Here is a 22065-nt window from a genome sequence, read left to right as displayed (position 1 = left end):
TGCAAATAGCACTCCGGAAGCTCCCGTAGACTACCAGAAAAGCACACCTTCCGGCTGGGATGCAAAATTAGGTGTTTAGAAGCTCTCAACCAATCAACATCAACCTTTTGTGCCATTGATTTAAATGGTAGAGGTATCTGTAATTGACTCTAATGTAAGCATGGCTTTAGTGATGCTCTATGGGCTGTGTGTCCACTGTCTTCTATACATGTAGACAAAAGTGGATTACATTACTTGAACGAACAGCGTGATGAGTGATATTTGACACTTTTATTCGCTAAAATATTGAAATGCACAATGAGTAAAATTTAATTTAAATAGATTATTTGTTTGTATATGAAACTTGCAATTGACGCATTTCTTACGAATGAAGAGAAGGCCATGCTCTCTGTGTGGTATATTTACATATAACTCTCATATTCACTTACAAAGCAGATGGGATGGATTACACTTTTATCAGAGTTTTGGAAGAATTTTTTGTTAGATGTTTGGAAGATAAAATCAAGTGAATCACTGTTGGTGTTCTTATTTCTCTTCATTTCATGTTAATTGTTCAAACATTGTTGGCAGATGTGCATATGAAACTACTTTTGAATGTTGTGCAGTATATATAATGGAAATGTATGGTTTTTCACCACTATCAGGCAAATGTGCTCCATTGCCTCCAGACTTCTGACTCTTTTTATTTATATTTTTTAAGAATGTTGTGTTATTCTGGAACTCTTTCCTGAAGAACCTCTGATGGTTTTGAAGCTCCAACAGTGAAGAGCTTCCTCCTGAAGGTGCGAGCAGCACTACAGACGGTGCACGAAGAACTTAAAAAAGTCTGTTTATTCTGACTGCACAGATATTTCTGCTTGTGGCTTTGTCCCTCAGGGAATAAAGTATTTTCTGGCCTGTCTTTGGCATTGGCCAGGGTTTGTTTTGGTCTTCAAATGTTATATTTCAAAATGGAGGTATTTTTAGAGTATATAATTTTTGCAGAATGTGCCCCTTGGTAAGTGGTTGCCGCGCTGATGGATTGCACAGTCTGCCAGCTGCTTCACAGCTGTCCCCTTCTAACCAATGACAGATAATTTTATCTCTTCAAGATAGTGGAGTGTGTTTTTCTCTTTCTGTGGCAGATGACATACTAAAATACATTCAGCTAAAGGAGAGAATTGCATATGAGTTTTAGCCTGGATTCAGGTTCACCTGAACACAGGGGTCTCAAGACACATACTTTTAAAAGTACCTTCTTACAACATGTAACTCTAGTGGTTGGACTCAAGAAACAGCGTGAGACACAATGGCCAAAGACATTCGTATGGAAGTGTATGGCTGTAGCATATAGTTGGTTGTTGGAAGTCTACTTGATCATTGTGACTCATACCTAGTATTTAAGCATTTGGATCTTCATTAAAAAGTTAATAAAACACCTTGGATCTTTTTTAAGCATTTCGTCCCTCTCTTTCTCTGTCTTGTGTTGAATGTGCTTTTGTTTCTTCTCAGCTGGCATCAATCATTTCTTGTTCTCATGCTCACAAAAGCTCCTTCACTGAGGGTCTATTTAGTTTGGCTGTTCAGACCATTTTATCAATACACACTGATCTTTAATAGCAGATGTGTCTGTCAAACAGTGTTTCATTGTGTCCTGCGCTATGTGCTGTGAGGTTTCGGGCAAAATCTGAGTGACGTGACTGGAAGTAAAGGTGAGGTCAGCTCTCAAAGTGCGTAACTTCATCAGGCCTTTGTTTCAGGGGTAAAAACAAGGCAGATCTGCTATTTGGCTGTTTCTTTGATGTTGTAGAGCACTCCTATTTTTTTTTCCTTTTACCTAATTCCGTTTAGCTTCTCTCTTCCAGCAGTCTCTTAAATCTCACTTCTCATTGCACTTCATAGAGAATTAAAAAAGCAGTGTCATATGGCACACTAACAGCTCACAGTAACTCACTCTAAGAAAAACATCCCACGAGTCAAATAGAGTCAAATGCCCATTACCCATAACACTTCTTAGGGTGAATCTAAGATGTCTTTGAAATTCTCAGGTTTCCAAACCTGTCAAAACATACGATTTATCAAGTAATCTATCTGCCTATGCTGTAAAGCAATCACAACCAATGAGAGCATATTTGATATTTAATGTACAGTTATGTGGAGCAGGATTTTAGACCAATGTAAGTTCACAGAAATGGAAACCAAGCAACTGAAAGAATGTCAAGTCAAGTCAAGTGGTTTTTATTGTCGTTTCAACCATATACAGTTAGTACAGTACACAGCAAAACGAGACAACGTTCCTCCAGGACCATGGTGCTACATAAAAACAGCAAAGGACCAACACAGGACCACATGAGACAACACAACGAAATAAAATACCTATATAAAATACTATATATACCTATATAAAGTGCACATGCAAACATGTGCAAAGTACGGGACAGTACAACAAATTACTGACAATGAACAGGACAATAGACACAGTGCAGCGCCGACCAGTACACAGTAGTGCAAAAAGATGACAGTTTCTAAAAACGTAAACATAACATACTATGAGATAGTATTCTATGCACATAGCAGTTATTGAGGTAGCAGACAGTTATAAAGTGACTGTAATTAAAGTGCAACTCAGGACACGTGTGTGTGTGTGTGTGTGTGTGTGTGTGTGTGTGTCAAACCAGTCTCTGAGTATTGAGGAGTCTGATGACTTGGGGGAAGAAGCTGTTACACAGTCTGGCCGTGAGGGCCCGAATGCTTCGGTACCTCTTGCCAGACGGGAGGAGGGTAAAGAGTTTGTGTGAGGGGTGTGTGGGGTCGTCCACAATGCTGGTTGCTTTGCGGATACAGTGTTTTTTGTAAATGTCTTTGATGGAGGGAAGAGAGACCCCAATGATCTTCTCAGCTGTCCTCACTATCCTCTGCAGGGCTTTGCGGTCCGAAACGGTGCAAGTCCCAAACCAGGCAGTGATGCAGCTGCTCAGGATGCTCTCAATAGTCCCTCTATAGATTGTAGTGAGGATGGGGGGTGGGAGATGTGCTTTCCTCAGCCTTCGAAGAAAGTAGAGGCGCTGCTGGGCTTTCTTGGTGATAGAGCTGGTGTTGAGGGACCAGGTGAGGTTCTGTGGCTTGTTTGTGGTCATGGCTGGTATGGACAAAAAATACATATAAAATATTGTATTGCTTATTTCTTTATTGCATCGCACCTGATTAGGACAATGTGCAATGCGAAAAAAGTGGTATTTAAATTGTCAAGTACAGCATGGTGATATATATTATACTGCCTTTCATGTATGTTGAATTAAAATATTATTACTATTCATATTGTTTAATGGCATATATAATTTATAATTATAATTTATTGTATTATTTAAAAATAATGACTGTTTTCAGTGTTTCTTGCACAGCTTTCCAGCATTGGCATTCATCCGCTACTGAATTTCCTGCAAAATAAACAATTTTGTAAAGACGTTTTACCAAAGTTGGGATCTGGCAGTCTAAATGAAATGCATTGAGATCAAAAATAATGTGTATTGCAAAATAATTGCAAGAAAACACACCTTTCATCTGAGTGTATTCATTCTGCATGCAAAAACACAACGTGAAGAGTTTTGTCAGAATCTTGAGCAAATAACTCCATTGAACTGGTTCTTATTATTAATAGTTTAAAGGATTAGTTCAGCTAAAAATGAAAACTCAGTCATTGTTTACTCACCCCCTGTGTTGTTATAACTCCATATGATTTTCTTTATTTCTCTTAACACAAAGGGAGAAATTGCAAAAAAAAAAAATTCTGCTCAGTTATGTCATACAATGGAAGTTTATGGTGACCACCTCTTCAAGCTTCAAAATGCAAACGTATAATTCAGAAGTCTAATAAATGATTGTATGTAACTCATGTCTTGTGCTTAAGGAATGCAATAAGGGTTTGAGAGAAACTAACCAAAATCTAATGTTTTATTAAGCAACACTCTTGACTGACGGTTGATATCCTGTGTGCGTTGCTGAGTCTGCAGACGAGCTTTAGAGCTCCTTGCACAAGAGCAATAGTATTTACTCTGCCGCTCGTGAGGTGAGGCGTTCAAGTGAAAACTAATTTTGTTATTAACAACAGAAAACACAAACCAGAGAACAGAACTTACAAAACATATCTTAAGGAGGAGGCTGAAGTAGCTACACACACCCAGATGCTAAAGTCAGACAGTGAGTACAGGAGACCACAGATCTTTGGAGGTTCCGCTTACCAAAAGTGAAGTGAAAGAACCGGAGAGAAAGGTGGAGGGAGTGGGAATGTCTGTCACCTCTATTCTGAACAAGTGTGTGTGTGTGTCTAAGTGTGTACGTGTGTGTGTCAGACCTCCATGAAAACAGTTGGTAGGTGTAACATTCTCGGCCAAAAGAAGTGTTAACCGGGAAGTGAGATGCTGTCCTCAATATAATGTCATCAAAATGATTTTTGACCTGTGCCAGTTCATAGCGGACAGGGTGACCCAGCGCGACACCAATTATAGAAACCAAGCGAATGACAGAATGTCCCATCACAGCTGCTTAGGACAAAAACTTGCATTGACATAGAAAAGATAACTTTTATTGCGTGTTATTTGGTGCCTGAGTTGGACACAGTGTGACACTTTAGCTACCTTCAGCCTCATCTCTCTGTTTGATTGAGGACTCAAATAAGGATAGGTAAAGAAATGCATCTATTCTTTGACTACAAACTCTTCAAACATGTTTTGTAAGTTCTGCTGTCTGGTTTGTGTCCAGCTATGTAGTGTTTTCTGTTGTTAATATCGCTGGTTGTCCTGTTAAAGCAAAACAAAACAGGTTTTCAATGAACGCCCCACCTCACGAGTGGTAGTGTAACTACTGCTGTGCTCTTGCAAGGGGCTCTAAAGCTCGTGCAGACTCATGAACGTGCACAGGAGATCAACTGTCGGTCAAGAGTTTTGCTAAATTCGATATCAGCTTGTTTTCTCACCAATTCTTATCTGATCGTTCAGCACAAGACATCAATCGCATATCGTAATTTATTAGAGTAATAATAATTGCTGAGTGACTCCAGCCAGGTCTCCAAAGCAACCAAATTGTCTGGTTGCTAGGGAGGGTAGAGTCACATGGGTAACCTCCTCATGGTCATGATTAGTGGTTATCGCGCTCAGTGGGGCATGTGGTGAGTTGTGTGTGGATCGCAGGGAGTAGCATGAGCCTCCACATGCTGTGAGTATCCGCGGTGTCATACACAACGAGTCACGTGATAAGATGTGCAGATTGACAGTCTCAGAAGAGGAGGCAACTGAGACTTGTCCTCCGCCACCCGGATTGAGCTGATAAATCACACCACCACGAGGACCTACTATGTAGTGTGAATTGGGCATTCCAAATTGGGAGAAAAGGGGTTTAAAAAAGAAAAAAAATTATATAGGGTTGTGGTGAGCATTGCGGAGCCGAGCGGCATCTGGGCTTTCTAGCGAGGGTTCAACAATACAGCGCTATCATTAATGACATAATGCAGAGGGTGGACTAATAGCTTCTGTGGATATCTAATTATAATAGCTCATTTACACGTTCTCCAGAAAGCCGTTTAATGTGTGAAAGCTGCTGAAGACACGAAATGTAATTGTGACAGATACATTGCACTGTAATAGTGGGGTTTCCATTTAGATCAGACTTCGGATGTAGTTTGGATTTCTGGGAAAACCAAATCATTGAACTTTGTTGGCAACAATGGAACTTGCGACCATATTTGGCTAACAATGCTTTTGGAAAACACACCTCAGCGGTTACTGAATCAATATTTTACGCACTAAACTGAAGATATGTTTACTTTCAGAAAAGATGCAAGAACTGTTTTGTATGCTTGTATAGTTTTTGTTTTACAAATATATATTTTCTTTTGGATTTTGTGATTTAATGTGAACCTTAAAAGTTTAACTGAGATTAACCCTTTCATGAACCACAGTATAGTTTTAAAGACATCAATCAGCCTGTTTACTTCACTCATGAAACTCTCTCTCTCTGTCAGATTATAGCATTAGCAGATGCAGCAGAAGACAACCGGCAGGGTTTGATTCAGGCATTTACGCATTTGCGGAGAGCCACTCACCTGCTCATCATGCTGTTGTCGCTGTGGCAGGGGCTGAGCTCAGAGCAGACCACCATATTGGAGGCCACACTGCTACCACTGCTGCAGGACACACCACAACTGGTGAGAGAATACACACACACATTATTACATTTTGATAAAACATTGCAAACAGTTTTTTCTTTAGACAATTTTTATTTCAAGCTGAATTCAGGATATTTTCATGAATCAAATGCTGTACATATGAAGGGCATGACAGGTGCACTTAAAACTGATAACACTTAATCAGTCACTAATTGCACTTTACATATTTTAGTACATTTAACATAACTGATTCGAGAGTTCAGGTGAGCTTACTGAAATAATTTCAGATCAAATCGCTACGTATCATTTATTGACTTCTGTGCATATTCTAGCCATCCAGACCTTTGGTACCTGAGCTGCTTGGTTTTCATACAGTTTTATAGGAATAAATCACACAAAAATTATTGCATTTACTCATTTTGTTCCAAACCCATATGGCAGTCCATCATCCGTGGAAGACAAAAAAACGAATCTCCCTCATTTACACTTCCGCGAACATGACATACTGTTATTGGTTATGAAACATGCAAGAATTAACATCGTTTGGCTTCATTAATGTCAAACCCGACGTGACATGCTTCATGCACTAAGTCTGGATATGCAGATTTGCGCAGGATATTTGAGAGCTGCGGCTGAGGGAAACAATTTCAATGAATATTGATTCAATTTTGGTCTGTTGCTCACATAAAGCTATCATGGGATTTCAGAAGACTTGGAAGTGCACAAGTCATGTAGACTACTGTTCTGATGGTGTTGACAGCCCATGGTAACTTTCATTGCATGGAAAATAGCAGCATAATACTAAATGCATAATTTATTTTTATTTTTAAATGCATTGATCATGATAGATGAATTGCCTGCAGCCTCTTTATAAAACTACACACACCTGTGTTTGTGTGTGTGTGTGTGTGTTTGTGGTGTGTGTATGTGTGTGTGTGTGTGTGTGTGTGTGTGTGTGTGTGTGTGTGTGTGTGGGATGGAAATAAATATACTGATGTATTTTCTTCAGTGTGAAAGGATGTGGAGAAATGGAAGAGTAAATGTTATCTTTAAGGGGGGAAGGGGATTATTGTAGGGAAAACCACACATTTCTCAAGCAGTGTGGGTTAATTTTGTCTAAACAGAAGAAAGGGCGTTTAAGTATGAATTTTATTCTAAATCTCTGCTTCAGCTCAATACCCAGCCTCCCTCACATATACACACACACAGGAATGTGCACAGATTAGGGTTGCTCGATATATATATATATATATATATATATATATATATATATATATATATATATATATATATATATATATATATACTAATGAAATATCGCAATATAAAAAAAATTAAACGGTACGATATCACCTTGTTGCAGTTTTATGTACCATTTTACAGTATGTTGCCATCAGAAAATCTTATGATATGACAGTTTTGATATGTAATCAATGACAAATGACATCAATGTAATCAATGTTTGAAAATTTAATTTAAAAATTATCGATATGGCCAAATGTGATCATTAAACAACAGAAGTCATTTAAATAAATAATATACAGTCACACTCGCTACAGAAAGAACAAGACATGCTGCTGCTCTATGATCTTCTTCACACACAAACACACACACACACACTACTGGAGCTTGATTTTCATGCAGTGTGTATAGAGTATAAACGGCTGCGAACACTCAAATCTCCTTCTCAGCTCGGAGCTCGGAGATTTCAGCTTGTGAGTCGTGATGGAGGTATTGAATCCAGTATTAATGGAAAGCTTGATATACAGTAACTAACCCGTCAAAAAAAAAGGAATAACTCAAATGTCAGTCAAAATAAAAGTCTGACAGGAAATATAACTACTGTATAAAAATGTAATATTCAAAAAGCAGTAGTGATACTCATAATAACAAGTAGTGTAATATTAAATGGTTATTATTATTACATTATTATTATTATTATTATTATTATTATTATTATCTGTATTCAATATCACAAAAGCAAGTGTACTGATTATCAACATTTTGTGATTCAGCCATTGCAGCCTTGTGCATGAGGTAATCAGAATGTTTTCATTTATACTGTAAAGCTGTTGTTCAGCTTTTTATTTTAACAAATATACAATTTAACATGATTAAAGCTGCATGTATTAATTTGATTAAGCATTTCATTAATTTCTTTTACAGAAAAAATAAAACGGAAAATGCAGGATTTGTATCATCAACTTCTTTTTATAAAGTCATTTTCTTTGTAATTATCAAAATCTGAGGCTTTTTATTTGGTTCCCAAACATTTATTTAGTATCAATACCGAGGTATGAGGGCTGGTATCATACCGAAGCCAAAATTTTGTTATCAGAGCAACCCTAACACAGATTTAAGATTGTCACCCTTCTCGAGTCGGACATTCTAAAGGCCTGTTCACACCAACTCCATGACGAATTGGCAAACAACTATTTCACCCATTACAGTAAGTGGTGCTGTTGCTGTACTAATATATTTATGCTAGTTTGCTGTCCGGACACTTCAGCATTTACTAGAGATTAAAAGCGTTCAATATTTTAAGTATTTATTTACCTAATTTGTCATAACTGTTTCATTATATTCTTTCTTTCATTATGATTTTTGATGCATCTTGAAGAATATAGAATCTGTTTTTTTTATGCGAGTAAGAGGAGTTAACGGCACTGTCGCATAAATATACTTCCTGTGTCTTTATATTTGCACACGTAGTTTGCTATGAGTATATTCCAAACAAACTTACAAACCCAACTTCTCTATTAATAGTGATTGGATAATATAACAAAAGGTATAGTGATATAAATACACATGGAAAAATATATAGCATTGATAGGTATAGTATCAAATATGATGCATAATATTACAAATAATATCAAAGAAAACACTGGTTGATGGTGTTTTCTTTATTTAATTATTGCATGTTTGTATTGAATTCACGGTTTCTTGTGCGTGATGAGAAATAGAACACTGTTACAGGAATACTTTGTTATATTATCCTTGCAATAGCAGTGAGTTTCTGCAATTCGTTTGTCTACACTCATTAATTATTGCATGTAAGACTTTTTATGGGATATTTTATGCTTAGTCCAAATGAATTGCAAAACCTTGCTACTATTTTTCATGCCAGGATAATAAAACAGCCACAGTGATATCCATATTAAATAATGTACATAAAGACAAAACACCACATATTATATAACATTTGAGGTGTCAGCATATTACATATTATTTTAAAGGGAATAGAAAGTGCTTACAGCTTCTATATTATTTTATACAGCATATCTGCATTGAATTTACGAGGTCACACGGCCATATCACAGTGATGCTGATAGATGGACATACAGCACTCATGTGATATTGCTTTATTAACACATTAATATCATTTGTTTTCATGCTGTGGTAATGAGAAAATCATAATGGTCATCTTTTTTGTGTTGCGTTATGAGAATTTAGGGGTAAAATGTGCGTAACTGTAATAAAGATTATGTCAGAAAACTTCTTCATGGCCCTTATAATAACCTTAATTTTCTGTGCAAAGGGAAACATTTTATTAGTTCGTTTTGATTTTGGAGTAAAAAAGGAGCAGGACATTTTCTTGACCATTTTTCTAAGAATCACCTGTTTCGTCATTGGATCTTCAGCCAAACAGTCACTCATGGAAAATTCTCTTATCTGAGGAAGGTCTGAAAGAAAGCATGATTTAGAGTTATAGAGATACCAAAACAAGACAGACAGAAAAAATGAAGGTGATCTTTAAAATCTCCTTCCAGTTCTTCTGAAAAACAAACCAAAACCATTCAGTATGCCAAAACATACAGCAGTCATGTATAACATATAGTTACAGTAGTCTCATTCATGCTGTCCTGATTATCTTTATTACACATGCTGCCGGTGTAATCCACTAATTTCCTACACTGGATCTCCATATCAGAGTCTGTCATTCCTTTATCTGACTGTTTCCTCGCTCTGTCTCTCTCTGGATTGTGCTGTTATAAACCCAGGGCTATTCCCTGTCATCAGTATAACGAGGCTCATTACCTGCCATTAGAGCTCATTAAGGGCTGTCTGTATGGCGACACAGTCCACCTGCCTGTCAACACACTAGCCCATCTCTGAGCCTCTCCAGCCCGCTTGACGGCAGAAGAGTAGGCTCGAGACGCTGCAGGCCAGAATTACAGACGCACACACACACAAAGAGCTATGTTCACTGGAGGAGGTCTTCATTCATAAAGCATGTGCATATATCATAAAACACAGAAGTGACTTTTAAAAGTTTTTACGGCTTGTTTATATGTAGATTGAGTGTTAGATGTGGTTAGAACAATTAACTGGATGGCAGTGGGAGTGTTTGTGGCTCACACATGGAAAACATGACTGTTGAGTTTGTGGTTTGATCTGTCAGCATCTCCACGCAAACTCGTTTTCTGTTTGCAGTCTCACACCTCACATCAGCCACAGTTCTGCTCACATGCTCATGTTAGTTATCCACATGTTTCTCCAGCAGGACTTATCTTACTAAACTGCAATTCTTGGTTCATAATAGTTATATGTTCAGACTAGGAGTGGGATTGGGCAGGGGCCTGCCAATAAGTTATATAGATATCTGTGTTGCGATAAAATAATATTATAATTTTTATATGTAATGTATTATGGTTCAAAACTGATATAGTGCAATATTTTTCTGAACTTGTTTCATATTCATCTTTGGAGTTCTGTGCTCTGCACAATTAGGGTTGAACTTCAGCATAGTGTTATAAAAGTATCATAGAGCATTGAGCGTTATCATTCCATGAAAACCGTTGCTACCGAGCTATACAGAGGATCTGTATGGGCATCCTTACAAATGAAACCAGATTTTATTTCTTCGCTCGTTCAGAGTTTGCAGTTTGGTTGAAGAGAATTAATAGAGTGTTTGTTGATCCGATGTTTCAATGTAAATACTGTAAATAATACAAATATGCATGTAAACAATAATCATGTAGGATTGAATATACGTATATATACACACTACCAGTCAAAAGTTTTGAAACACTTGACTGAAATGTTTCTCATGATCTTAAAAATCTTTTGATCTGAAGGCATATGCTTGAATGTTTGAAATTAGTTTTGTAGACAAAAATATAATTGTGCCAACAAATTTTATAAAAAAAAACAAAAAAAACTTTTTTTAAATTGATGACTTGGACCAAATAATCATAATGGGTAACACTTTATTTTACGTAGTCCTTGATACAGAGTAATTACTTAGTTAATTACTTAGTAATAAACGTTGTAATTACATGTACCAAAATGTAATTAACATGTAACTAAGTTATGGTACAGCCTGTACTTACAGATTGTAATTACACACATGTAATAGGCAGCTACTGTTACACATATGTAACAAGCCGAGTCTGTTACAGACGTGTTACAAACTTGGTACACTGTAATTATGTAAGAAAGTACTTAGTACCACACAATGTAACAAGAAGTACTTAAATATATTAGGCTACTAAGGTCTGCAGTTACCCATGGCAAATGTGTACGTTTTGTAGCATTACATGTATGTAACATAAAATAAAGTGTATCAAGATTGTACTTGAGTGCAATTCATGTGTATCTACATACCTTATCCATCTTAAATAACCCACTAGTTCACTGCTAAAATACATGCATTAGCTTCTTTATTACATTAAAATTACAGAAAATTACACAGGTATAAGCTACGTAAATAAAGTGTATCAAGACTGTACTTAAGTGGACTTCATGTGTATCTACATACCTTGTCCATATGTACCTTAGTTTGAATTAACTCACTAGTTTACAGCTTAAATACATGCATTAGCTTTAGGGCTGGGACAACGCGATGACGCCGACGCAAAAAATACGCCGACGCAAAAATATGCGCGTCGATTCGTCAGACTCAAAACAAAGATGGCGGCGCCGGAGCGTAGTAGCAACACGAGTAGCTCCTCAGACTATCAGAAGTGCAAGGCGGCACGCACTCGCTCCTCAAAAGTATGGGAATTCTTTCAATTTAAAAGTAAACAATTCCGTGATATGTCGTCTTTGCAAAATGGAGATGGCCTTCCATTCTAGCACCACCAGCACCTGAAGAGGCGCCACCTGCTCAAGGCCAGCACGACGCGACGCGACGCACGCACACACACACACTATTCTTAAGGTGAAAGGAAAGTGTAAGTTGTTATTTGCATGTGATGCTTTTTTCAGTAAGCTAGGCCCATAAATGTTGAATTCTGAATGTTTATTTTCATTATTTATTTTTTGTTGGAAAAGCACTTTCTGTATTAGCTTAAAGCCCTCAAGTTTACATTGGTTACTGTATTCTTTCAGTTGCTCTAAACAAGTATTTTGGGTGACCTTTATTTTTTTATTGAATGCTAGACATTAAGTTGTTATTTTAATCTGAAAGAAGAATTACAAGATGCACTTTTTCAGTAAGCTAGGCCTATGTGTTTTCAAGGCTTCAAGGTTTTATTGAATGCTAACTCTGACTAAGAATGCATTACTTTGCACTTGTATAGTCTTTTATTTTGGAATTTTAAGAGCAATAAACATATATTGCAATGTTAAGGAATTAATGTTTTTTTTCATTCAGATATGTAAATCAACATGTATAAATTGCTATTAGTCAATTCATGGGTAGATAATCGAATCGGACTGGAAAAATGATGATCGATGCATCGGAAAAATAATCGCTAGATTAATCGTTTATCCCAGCCCTAATTAGCTTCTTTATTACATTAAAATTACAGAAAATTACACAGGTATAAGCTACGTAAAATAAAGTGTATCAAGACTGTACTTAAGTGGATTAGCTTCCTAATTACATTGCTAATTATATGTTGTATTTGAAGGGGAAAAATAAATTTACAATTTGACTTGTCATTTTGATAATGTCACCTTTTGTGTGCAGGCAGGTGGATGGAAAGGGTAACCACATCAATTCAACTCTACACTATTGAGTTAAAATACAGTATTCTGTAATTGTAATGTAGTTGGGAAGCTACTGCTTGTATTTATACTGTGAACTAGTGAGTTTACCCAAACTAAGGTACATATGGACAAGGTATGTAGATACACATGAAGTCCACTTAAGTACAGTCTTGATACACTTTATTTTAATGTAGCTTATACCTGTGTAATATTCTGTAGTTGCAATGTAATTAGGAAGCTAATGCATGTATTTAAGTTGTGAACTAGAGAGTTAATTCAAACTAAGGTACATATGGACAAGGTATGTAGATACACATGAAGTCCACTTAAGTACAGTCTTGATACACTTTATTTTACGTAGCTTATACCTGTGTAATATTCTGTAGTTGCAATGTAATTAAGAAGCTAATGCATGTATTTATGCTGTGAACTAGTGAGTTTACCCAAACTAAGGCACATATGAATAAGGTAAGATAGAAATGAAGTCCACTTAAGTACAGTCTTGATACACTTTATTTTAACGTAGCTTATACCTGTGTAATATTCTGTAGTTGCAGTGTAATTAGGAAGCTAATGCATGTATTTAAGCTGTGAACTAGAGAGTTAATTCAAACTAAGGTACATATGGACAAGGTATGTAGATACACATGAAGTCCACTTAAGTACAGTCTTGATACACTTTATTTACGTTAGCTTATACCTGTGTAATTTTCTGTAATTTTAATGTAATAAAGAAGCTAATGCATGTATTTTAGCGGTGAACTAGTGGGTTATTTAAGATGGATAAGGTATGTAGATACACATGAAGTCCACTTAAGTACAATCTTGATTCACTTTATTTTATGTTACATACATGTAATGCTACAAAACGCATACACATTTGCCATATGTAACTGCAGACCTTAGTAGCCTAATATATTTAAGTACTTCTTGTTACATTGTGTGGTACTAAGTACTTTCTTACATAATTACAGTGTACCAAGTTTGTAACACGTATGTAACAGACTCGCTTGTTACATATTTGTAACAGGTATGTAACAGACTCGCTTGTTACATATGTGTAACAGTAGCTGCCTATTACATGTGTGTAATTACAATCTGTAAGTACAGGCTGTACCATAACTTAGTTACATGTTAATTACATTTTGGTACATGTAATTACAACGTTTATTACTAAGTAATTAACTAAGTAATTACTCTGTATCAAGGACTACGTCAAATAAAGTGTTACCTAATAAGGATATTAAGAATATAAAATAAAAAGAAAAGCAGCCATTAAGTGCCCAACATGGATGGGAACTCCTTCAATACTGTTTAAAAAGCATCCCAGGGTGATTCCTGAAGAAGGTGCTTGAGAAAATGTCAAGAGTTCATGTCTGCAAATTCTAGACAAAGAAGATGCTAAAATATAACACAGTTTTGATTTATTTTGGATTTTTTAGTCACAACATAATTCCCTTAGTTCCATTTATGTTATTCCATAGTTTTGATGACTTGACTATTATTCTAAAATGTGAAAAAAAACAATTTTTATATATATATAATAAAGAATGAGTAATTGTTCCAAAACTTTTGACCAGTAGTGTATATATATATATATATAATATATATATATATATATATATATATACACAGTTGAAGTCAGAACTTTACATACACTTAAGTTAACTGTGCCTTTAAACAGGTTGGAAAATTCCAGAAAATGATGTCTAGCCTTTAGGCAATCAGCCAGTTTGCTTCTAATAGGTTAATTGCAGTCAACTGGAGGTGTACCTGTGGATGAATTTTAAGGCCTACCTTCAAACTCAGTGCTTCTTTGCTTGACATCATGGGAAAATCAAAATAAATCAGCCAAGACCTCTGAAAAAAATTTTGGACCTCCACAAGTCTGATTCATCCTTGGGAGCACTTTTCATATGCCTGAAGGTACCACGTTCATCTGTACAAACAGTAATATGCACGTATAAACACCATGGGACCACGCAGCATCATACCGCTCAGGAATGAGATGCATTCTGTTTCCTAGATATGAACGTAGTTTGGTGCGAAAAATGCAAATCAATCCCAGAACAACAGCAAATAACCTTGTGAAGATGCTGGAGGAAACAGGTTGACAAGTATTTATATCCACAGTAAAACAAGTCCTATATTGACATATCCTGAAAGGCTGCTTAGCAAGGAAGAAGCCATTGCTCCAAAACTACCATAAAAAAGCCAGACTACAGTTTGCAAGTGCACATGGGGACAAAGATCTTAATTTTTTGAGAAATATCCTCCGGTCTAATGAAACAAACATTTAGCTGTTTGGCCACAATGACCATCGTTATGTTTGGAGGAAAACAGGTGAGGCTTGCAAGCTGAAGAACACCATCCTAACCTTGAAGCTTGGGGGTGGCTGCATCATGTTTTGGGGGTGCTTTGCTGCAGGAGGGACTGGCACACTTCACAAAATAGATGGCATCTTGAGGAAGGAAAATGCTGCAGATATATTGAAGCAACATTATCAAGACATCAGCCAGGAAGTTAGAGCTCAGGCCAAAGCCATGGCAAAATGGCTTAAGGACAACAAAGTCAAGGTATTGGAGTGGAAATCACCTTAATCGGGCCTCAATCTTAAATTAAAAAAAGCGTGTGCGATCAAGGAGCTCTACAAACCTGATTCGGTTACACCAGTTCTGTCTGGAGGAATGGGACAAAATTGCAGCAACTTATTGTTAGAAGCTTGTGGAAGGATACCCAAAATATTTGACCCAAGTTAAACAATTTAAAAGCAATGATACCAAATACTAACAAAGTGTATGTAAACTTCTGACCCACTGGGAATGTGATAAAAGAAATAAAAGCTGAAATAAATCATTCTCTCTACTATTGTTCTGACATTTCACAGTCTTAAAATAAAATAGTGATTCTAACTGACCTAATACAGGGAATGTTTTCTACCTCTAAATGTCATTCATTGTGAAAAGTTAGTTTAAATGTATTTGGCTAAGGTGTATGTCAATTTCAGACTTCAACTTTGTGTGTATATACACACACACACACACACACACACATATATATATATATATATAGTATACTGTATATACACACTCACTGAGCACTTTATTAGGAACACAATGGTAACAGTAAAATGGCCTATGTGGTCTTCTGCTATTGTAGCCTCAACATTTGACGTGTTGTGCATTCTGAGATGCTATTCTGAGAAGCTTGAACCAGACTGGCCATTCTCTGTTGACCTCTCTCATCAACAAGGCATTTTCTTTACTAGAACTGCCCCTCACTGGATGTTTTTGGCATCATTCGGAGTAAACTCTAGAGACTGTTGTGTGTGAAAATCCCAGGAGATCAGCAGTTACAGAATTGCAAACCAGCCCATCAAATTTTTTCCCCATTCTGATGATGATATGAACATTAATTGAAGCTCCTGACCTGTATCTGCATGATTTTATGCACTGCTGCCACACAGTTGGCTGATTAGATACTAGCATGACTAAGCAGGTGTTCCTAATAAAGTGATGAGTGAGTGTATACTGTATGTATAAAACATACTTAGATAGAAGGTCCCGTTTAATTAACAGCATCAGCCTCTTTTAATTGTAAGTTTAATGGCTCATATGGCCTGGTTTTGTGCTTTTTCTGTTATTGTTGATAAAGAAACGTTGTAACGGCATCTTTTCATTTTGTACATTCTCTTATATGTGCTGTATGTTTGTGTGTGTTTTTTATTAGGGCTGGGAGGAGAGTGTGGATGCAGCCGTCTCTCACCTCTTAAAAACATGTCTGTCACGCAGTCCCAAGGATCAAGCAATCAGTCTGAGCACCGGCCCTCTGACCATACCCAAAGACACGTCACGGCTGAAAAAACACATCACACTGCTGTGTGACCGGCTGGGCAAGGGTGGCCGTCTGTCTCTTTCCTCAGAGGCCAACGTCCCTACAACCGTCATGATGCCAGGTCAGAAACATCGCTGTTTGGAAGCTTTTGTGTGTGAAAGAGTTATTATTTGACTTAAAGAGTCTCAGTTGTAAAGCTCATGTCAACATATTTATGAGCCTTTTGTGTACAAGAAGTAGGACATTACATGATGGTATTTTTTGACACACCTGTTGTAATGTGAGTGCATATATGAGTAAAAAAGGGCCTAAGACAGAACCTTAGATAACTCAACAGGTGAAAAGTTCAGATTGAGAGGAGTTCCCAATCCTAACGTTCATAGTTGTGTTTTTAAGGTAGGTTAAAAGCACTTTATGGCAGTACTGTTAATTACACTCTGTTGACGCTCTTGGTGTTGGGTAATATAATGACTTTAATAATGTTTTGATAAAAAAAATGGCTGGTTTTGGATCCAGCATTACACTGATGTTACTGTTCTAGATCTGAACATACTAACAAAGTTTGAATTCTGAATATCTTGTAGGAGAAACTACATTTGCGTTTTCAGTAGGGCTGTAGATTTAACATGATAATTCAGTGCTGAAGAAAAAATCTATTGTGACAGATTAACCAGTTCAATTGCAAATTGGATTTCTGTAGATTGTAGGCCAAAGATAGGCTTGTGTTCAATGATATGGACATAACATATTGCCTTCTAATGCCACTTTTTGTATTGTCTAAACAATGCTTTATTCCACAGCAATGTAATGAATAATTATCAAATTTGTATGTATTTCATTTATAATTATTTATCATCAGATATTTAATTATTTTTAATTGGGGGCCTTTCTCTGCAAAAATGTATATTTGTGATTAATTGTGATTTAAGTAATATCCAAAGCATGCATTTCAATCGATTGACAGCCATAGTTTTTAAGGCATTGTGAATTCAAGCTGATCTAATGTAATGCACACTTCCTCTTAAAGGTTGAATTTAAAGGACACCAGTGTTTAGTTTCCTGTGCATCTCTGTGTCCAGATGTCTGTTTGTTGGCAGCAGCAACAAGATTTCATTTGTCCACTCTCTCTCCTTTGGCAAAGTCTCAAATTCAAGACTTCCATGTGATCAAAGAGCTGTCAGCATTGTGTAAACAGCAGTTCATTAAACACCTTCCTGCTGTTGCTTTTGCAGTCGCCTGTAAACACAAAGTCCTTCCAACATTAGCAGCAGTACTCTACTTTGATGCGCTTGTGCTATGTGCTACAGACATGAATTATTCCTCGGATTAACTACTAAGCAAGTGTTAATTGTTACACAGTTTTTGTTTTAGTCATTGGTTTGGTCTTTTTATTAAAATGTCCTTTAAATGTATTCAGTATTTCATCATGTCATATTTATTCATTTTAGTTAATTTTGCTCAGACTGAAGTGGCATATCATTTTAGTTAAAGAAAGTATCACATTTTAGTTGATGATAATGTGCAAAATGGGAAAACAAAACCAAAAAACATGGGTCAAGCTTTAACAGACCAAACTTTAATCAAATATTTCAAATATATTCAAACTTATAAAAGATAAAACAAAATACAGCTGTCCTTGTTGTAAAAAACATGAGCTCCATAAATAATAATATAAAATTAATTCTGCTTAGTATTCTGCGTTCTTCATGCTTTAGAGATAGTTATTCATTTTCCATGTTTGAGACAGTTCAGGATATTGCATTGCAAGTATTGCGATTATGGAAACAACATATACACAACGCAAGTTGTGAAACAATGACGTTAGAGAAACTAGATGTTTCTTCTATTTGTGCACTGTTTATATCTTGCAGATGTATTTTTTCTTTGGAAAAAAATCTAAAATCCCTTTGTCAATGAAACTTTGAGGTTTTGACAAGATAAACACTGCTGGTGGATGATCCAAATCTTATAAACTTACATTGAAGCTGGGACCTGAGCCATTTCTAGCGCCCAGTTGTAACTCAGAAAACCTGTTAAAGTTAAACCTTTTTGTTATAATTGTAAGGGAATTATTACTGGCTTCGACCTAGAACACCGTAGCATTGCCCTAGCAACTACCCAGAACACCCTAGCAACCACATGGGAATGCCCTGGTAACCATCCACAGCACCCTAGTATTGTTGTGAAGTTTGCACATCCAAAGATTACTCACATTTTCCTAAGTAAATTTTTTTTGTATATTATTTTTTAAATAAACCAAAAATATGAATACTCTGAGTAGGGTTGATCCGATACCAAAATCGATTCTTAATTAAAAGAACTGTATAAAGTCTTATAGGTTGTGTGTTTTCTGTGAAATTTTTCTGGATTCCATATTAAATGTTTTAATTTGATTTTATGATTAGTCGCCTACAGCTTGCTCACTGGAGTTATTAATACAACTATTATTTAATTGTTTTTAAACACGATTAACGATCGTATTTTATCTAATTACACAATGATGATTCATCGACTTTATAGACATAACAGTTTTATCGTCTGTTAATGCCTGATCTTCTGTAAAGCTGCTTTGAAACGATGTGTGTTGTGAAAGGCGCTATACAAATAAAATTGACTTGACTTGATTAATACATGCAGCTTTAATCAAATGAAAAATAATCATTAATATTTAACAAAAAATGTAAATTGTATTTTTGTTCAAATAAAATGCTGCACAACAGCTTTACAATATTAATAAAAACATTCATAAAAACAATCTGATTACCTCATGCACAAGGCTGCTATGGCTGAATCACAACATATCTAGTGTATAAAAATGTAATATTCAAAACGTGGCAATAATACTCATAATAACAGTAGAATGAAACAGTTGTATTATGATTATTATCATCTTGAAGCAATATCACAGCAATATCACAAAAGTGTTTTGAATATCAATTCAGTACACGTTTGTGATATTGCTTCCAGATGATAATAATCATAATACAACAGTTTAATATTATGCTTCTGTTATTATGATTATTATTGCTACTTTTTGAATATTACATTTTTATACACTAGATATATTTTTCTGTCTTCAATTTTCATACATAAAGAGAGCTTTCATTTTAGCAGGACTTTTATTTTGACAGATGTTTGAGTTCTTCCTTTCTTTTTTTCTTATATTTATAAATTGTCAATGATTTAATCTCAAAACTTTCACATCTCATAAGATTTTGCTAATTGCAACATACTGTAAAATGGTCCCGAAATTAGCAACAAGATGGTTTTGGTATTGCGATATTTCATTAGTGTATTTCATCTCTGAGTGTATGCACATGCTACATGCTACTATTTAGGACTGAACGATTAATCAAAATAAAATTGAAATCGCAATGTGTGACTATCAAACTGCGAGGACTGCAATTTAAATAAATAAATAAATTGTATAAAGACGGTTATCTGCATGGCTGTATTGTGTAGTGCTTTCTTAAATAGATGTAAAGAGGTCAGTGTATTAAACGTGTGTTTTCAGTGGTTTCAGAGCACTTCTGTGCTCGATACATACAAATTCTATCTATCTGGTCTTCTGAGTGATAGCTGTGCTCAGAGTCCGGTTCAGTGTGCTAAGCACATTATATTAAAATGCGCTCCAGATTCACTTTAATTGTGTATTTGTATCATTTCTAGAGCTTTCAGTCGCTATTTTTTTTTTTTATCGCAATTAACCTCAATTTTGTGTAGTTAATCGCAAATAATTGCAGATTTTAAGAGTGCTGATATTTGAAAATGTATGTATATATATCCACTTATTTTCTGTCAAAATGAATTTATTTCCATCTTAGGAAAAAAAAAAACTATATGCAACAATATAATGCTTTATTAACATTTTCCAAACAAAACCTTCCACAGTATAGAAGGAAATCCAGTAAAATAATCGCCAATTCAATAAATATTAAACGTTTCCCAAAGTCTAATTAGTTTGACTAATTGAAAGAACTAGTGCCCATAGGTGGAGTATTCATTGCAATGGCCATTAAATCCTTAAAGTCTCATTCTCTACAATATTCATCTGCCAGTAGAGGCATCAACATCAGCACCGCTTTGAACTCAACATGAAAAGCGCTTGCAGACAGGTGATAGTTAAGAATTGACGACTTTTCTGTGGTAATTAAACCTTACATAGGCTGAAAAATACTTGATTTCTATCACAAGTCCCAAGGCTTATTTTGTTCAACAAATAGCATTAAGAAGTCATTATTTTATAACAGAAGCGCTGTTGTGTGTGTGCAGAGATTCTTTTATATACTGAGATAACTGTCTCCACAGCTCTATCATAGGAGAAAGTGTAACGGTCAACTAGCGTGTTACGACAGTACTGCCCATAGAATGTAGTTCAAATCACATTATTTTCCAAAATAATCTCAATTCGATTTTGTGTTGAAATGGTACAGCCGTACTATTATTATTATAGTGAAATGCAGGGAGAATGAGAGACAATGAAGGCATTATCTTCAGAGGACACATAAACTGCTGCAGACCCTTGTGGAATGTGTGAATGATTAACTCTATGGGTTCTGTTATCAGACACCTGTCCTCCCTGACATGTCTCTCTGTCTCCGTCTGTCTGTCTCACTCTCTCGTTTGGACATTGAGTGTGTAGATTTTATCCTTCTCTAAGACGACAGGCTGTCTGAGCAGTGGTGTTTGGTCAGTTGCCCAGTCGTGTGGAGGAGACTGAGTGACTTATCTCAAAGAATTTTGCTTAAATTGCTTTTTCGGATGAAGTACAGTACGTCTTTGTGACATGCTGCTCCACTCCTTCAAGTTTAAAGTCAAACTCTAAACTCTCTCTCTCTCATACACAAACTGTGGCCTGGCTGTTTTATCTCTCTGATTTGTGTCTTCCTGTCTGCATTACTCTCTCTGTGTCCTGTACTCCCCTCACCTGACCTTGTGTTCAAGCGATGACATCACACAGACGGATCGCCACATTCCCTGAGCACCTGCCTCTGAGCTAATGCTTCAACATTCATATTTCTCCTGTCAGAGCCAGAGTCTTTTGAAGTTTCAGAGACTTTGCGTAATCACTTTCATGTTGTGTCTTTAAGACCTAACTTTGAATAAACCACAGGCCTTTGGAAGGTAATGTTAATGCAAGGTATGTCTCAGCTCCC

General features: G+C 36.1%; 1 protein-coding gene across 2 annotated transcripts in view; it reads left to right on the top strand.

Moving 5' to 3' along the window:
* The window catches only part of bbs9 (Bardet-Biedl syndrome 9), a 193101-nt gene that overhangs the window by 102719 nt on the left and 68317 nt on the right, over positions 1 to 22065 (top strand). For both annotated transcript variants that reach the window (XM_052143904.1, XM_052143903.1), the window contains 2 exons: positions 5996 to 6178; positions 16805 to 17030. In XM_052143904.1, coding sequence (XP_051999864.1) covers positions 5996 to 6178; positions 16805 to 17030 — 409 coding nt within the window. The remainder of the gene's footprint in view (positions 1 to 5995; positions 6179 to 16804; positions 17031 to 22065) is intronic.

The sequence above is a fragment of the Xyrauchen texanus genome, chromosome 15 (assembly GCF_025860055.1).
Source record: "Xyrauchen texanus isolate HMW12.3.18 chromosome 15, RBS_HiC_50CHRs, whole genome shotgun sequence".
In the NCBI taxonomy this organism is placed as follows: Eukaryota; Metazoa; Chordata; class Actinopteri; order Cypriniformes; family Catostomidae; genus Xyrauchen; species Xyrauchen texanus.
Note: the sequence above shows the minus strand (reverse complement) of the source record. Positions and strands in the feature narration are given on the sequence as shown.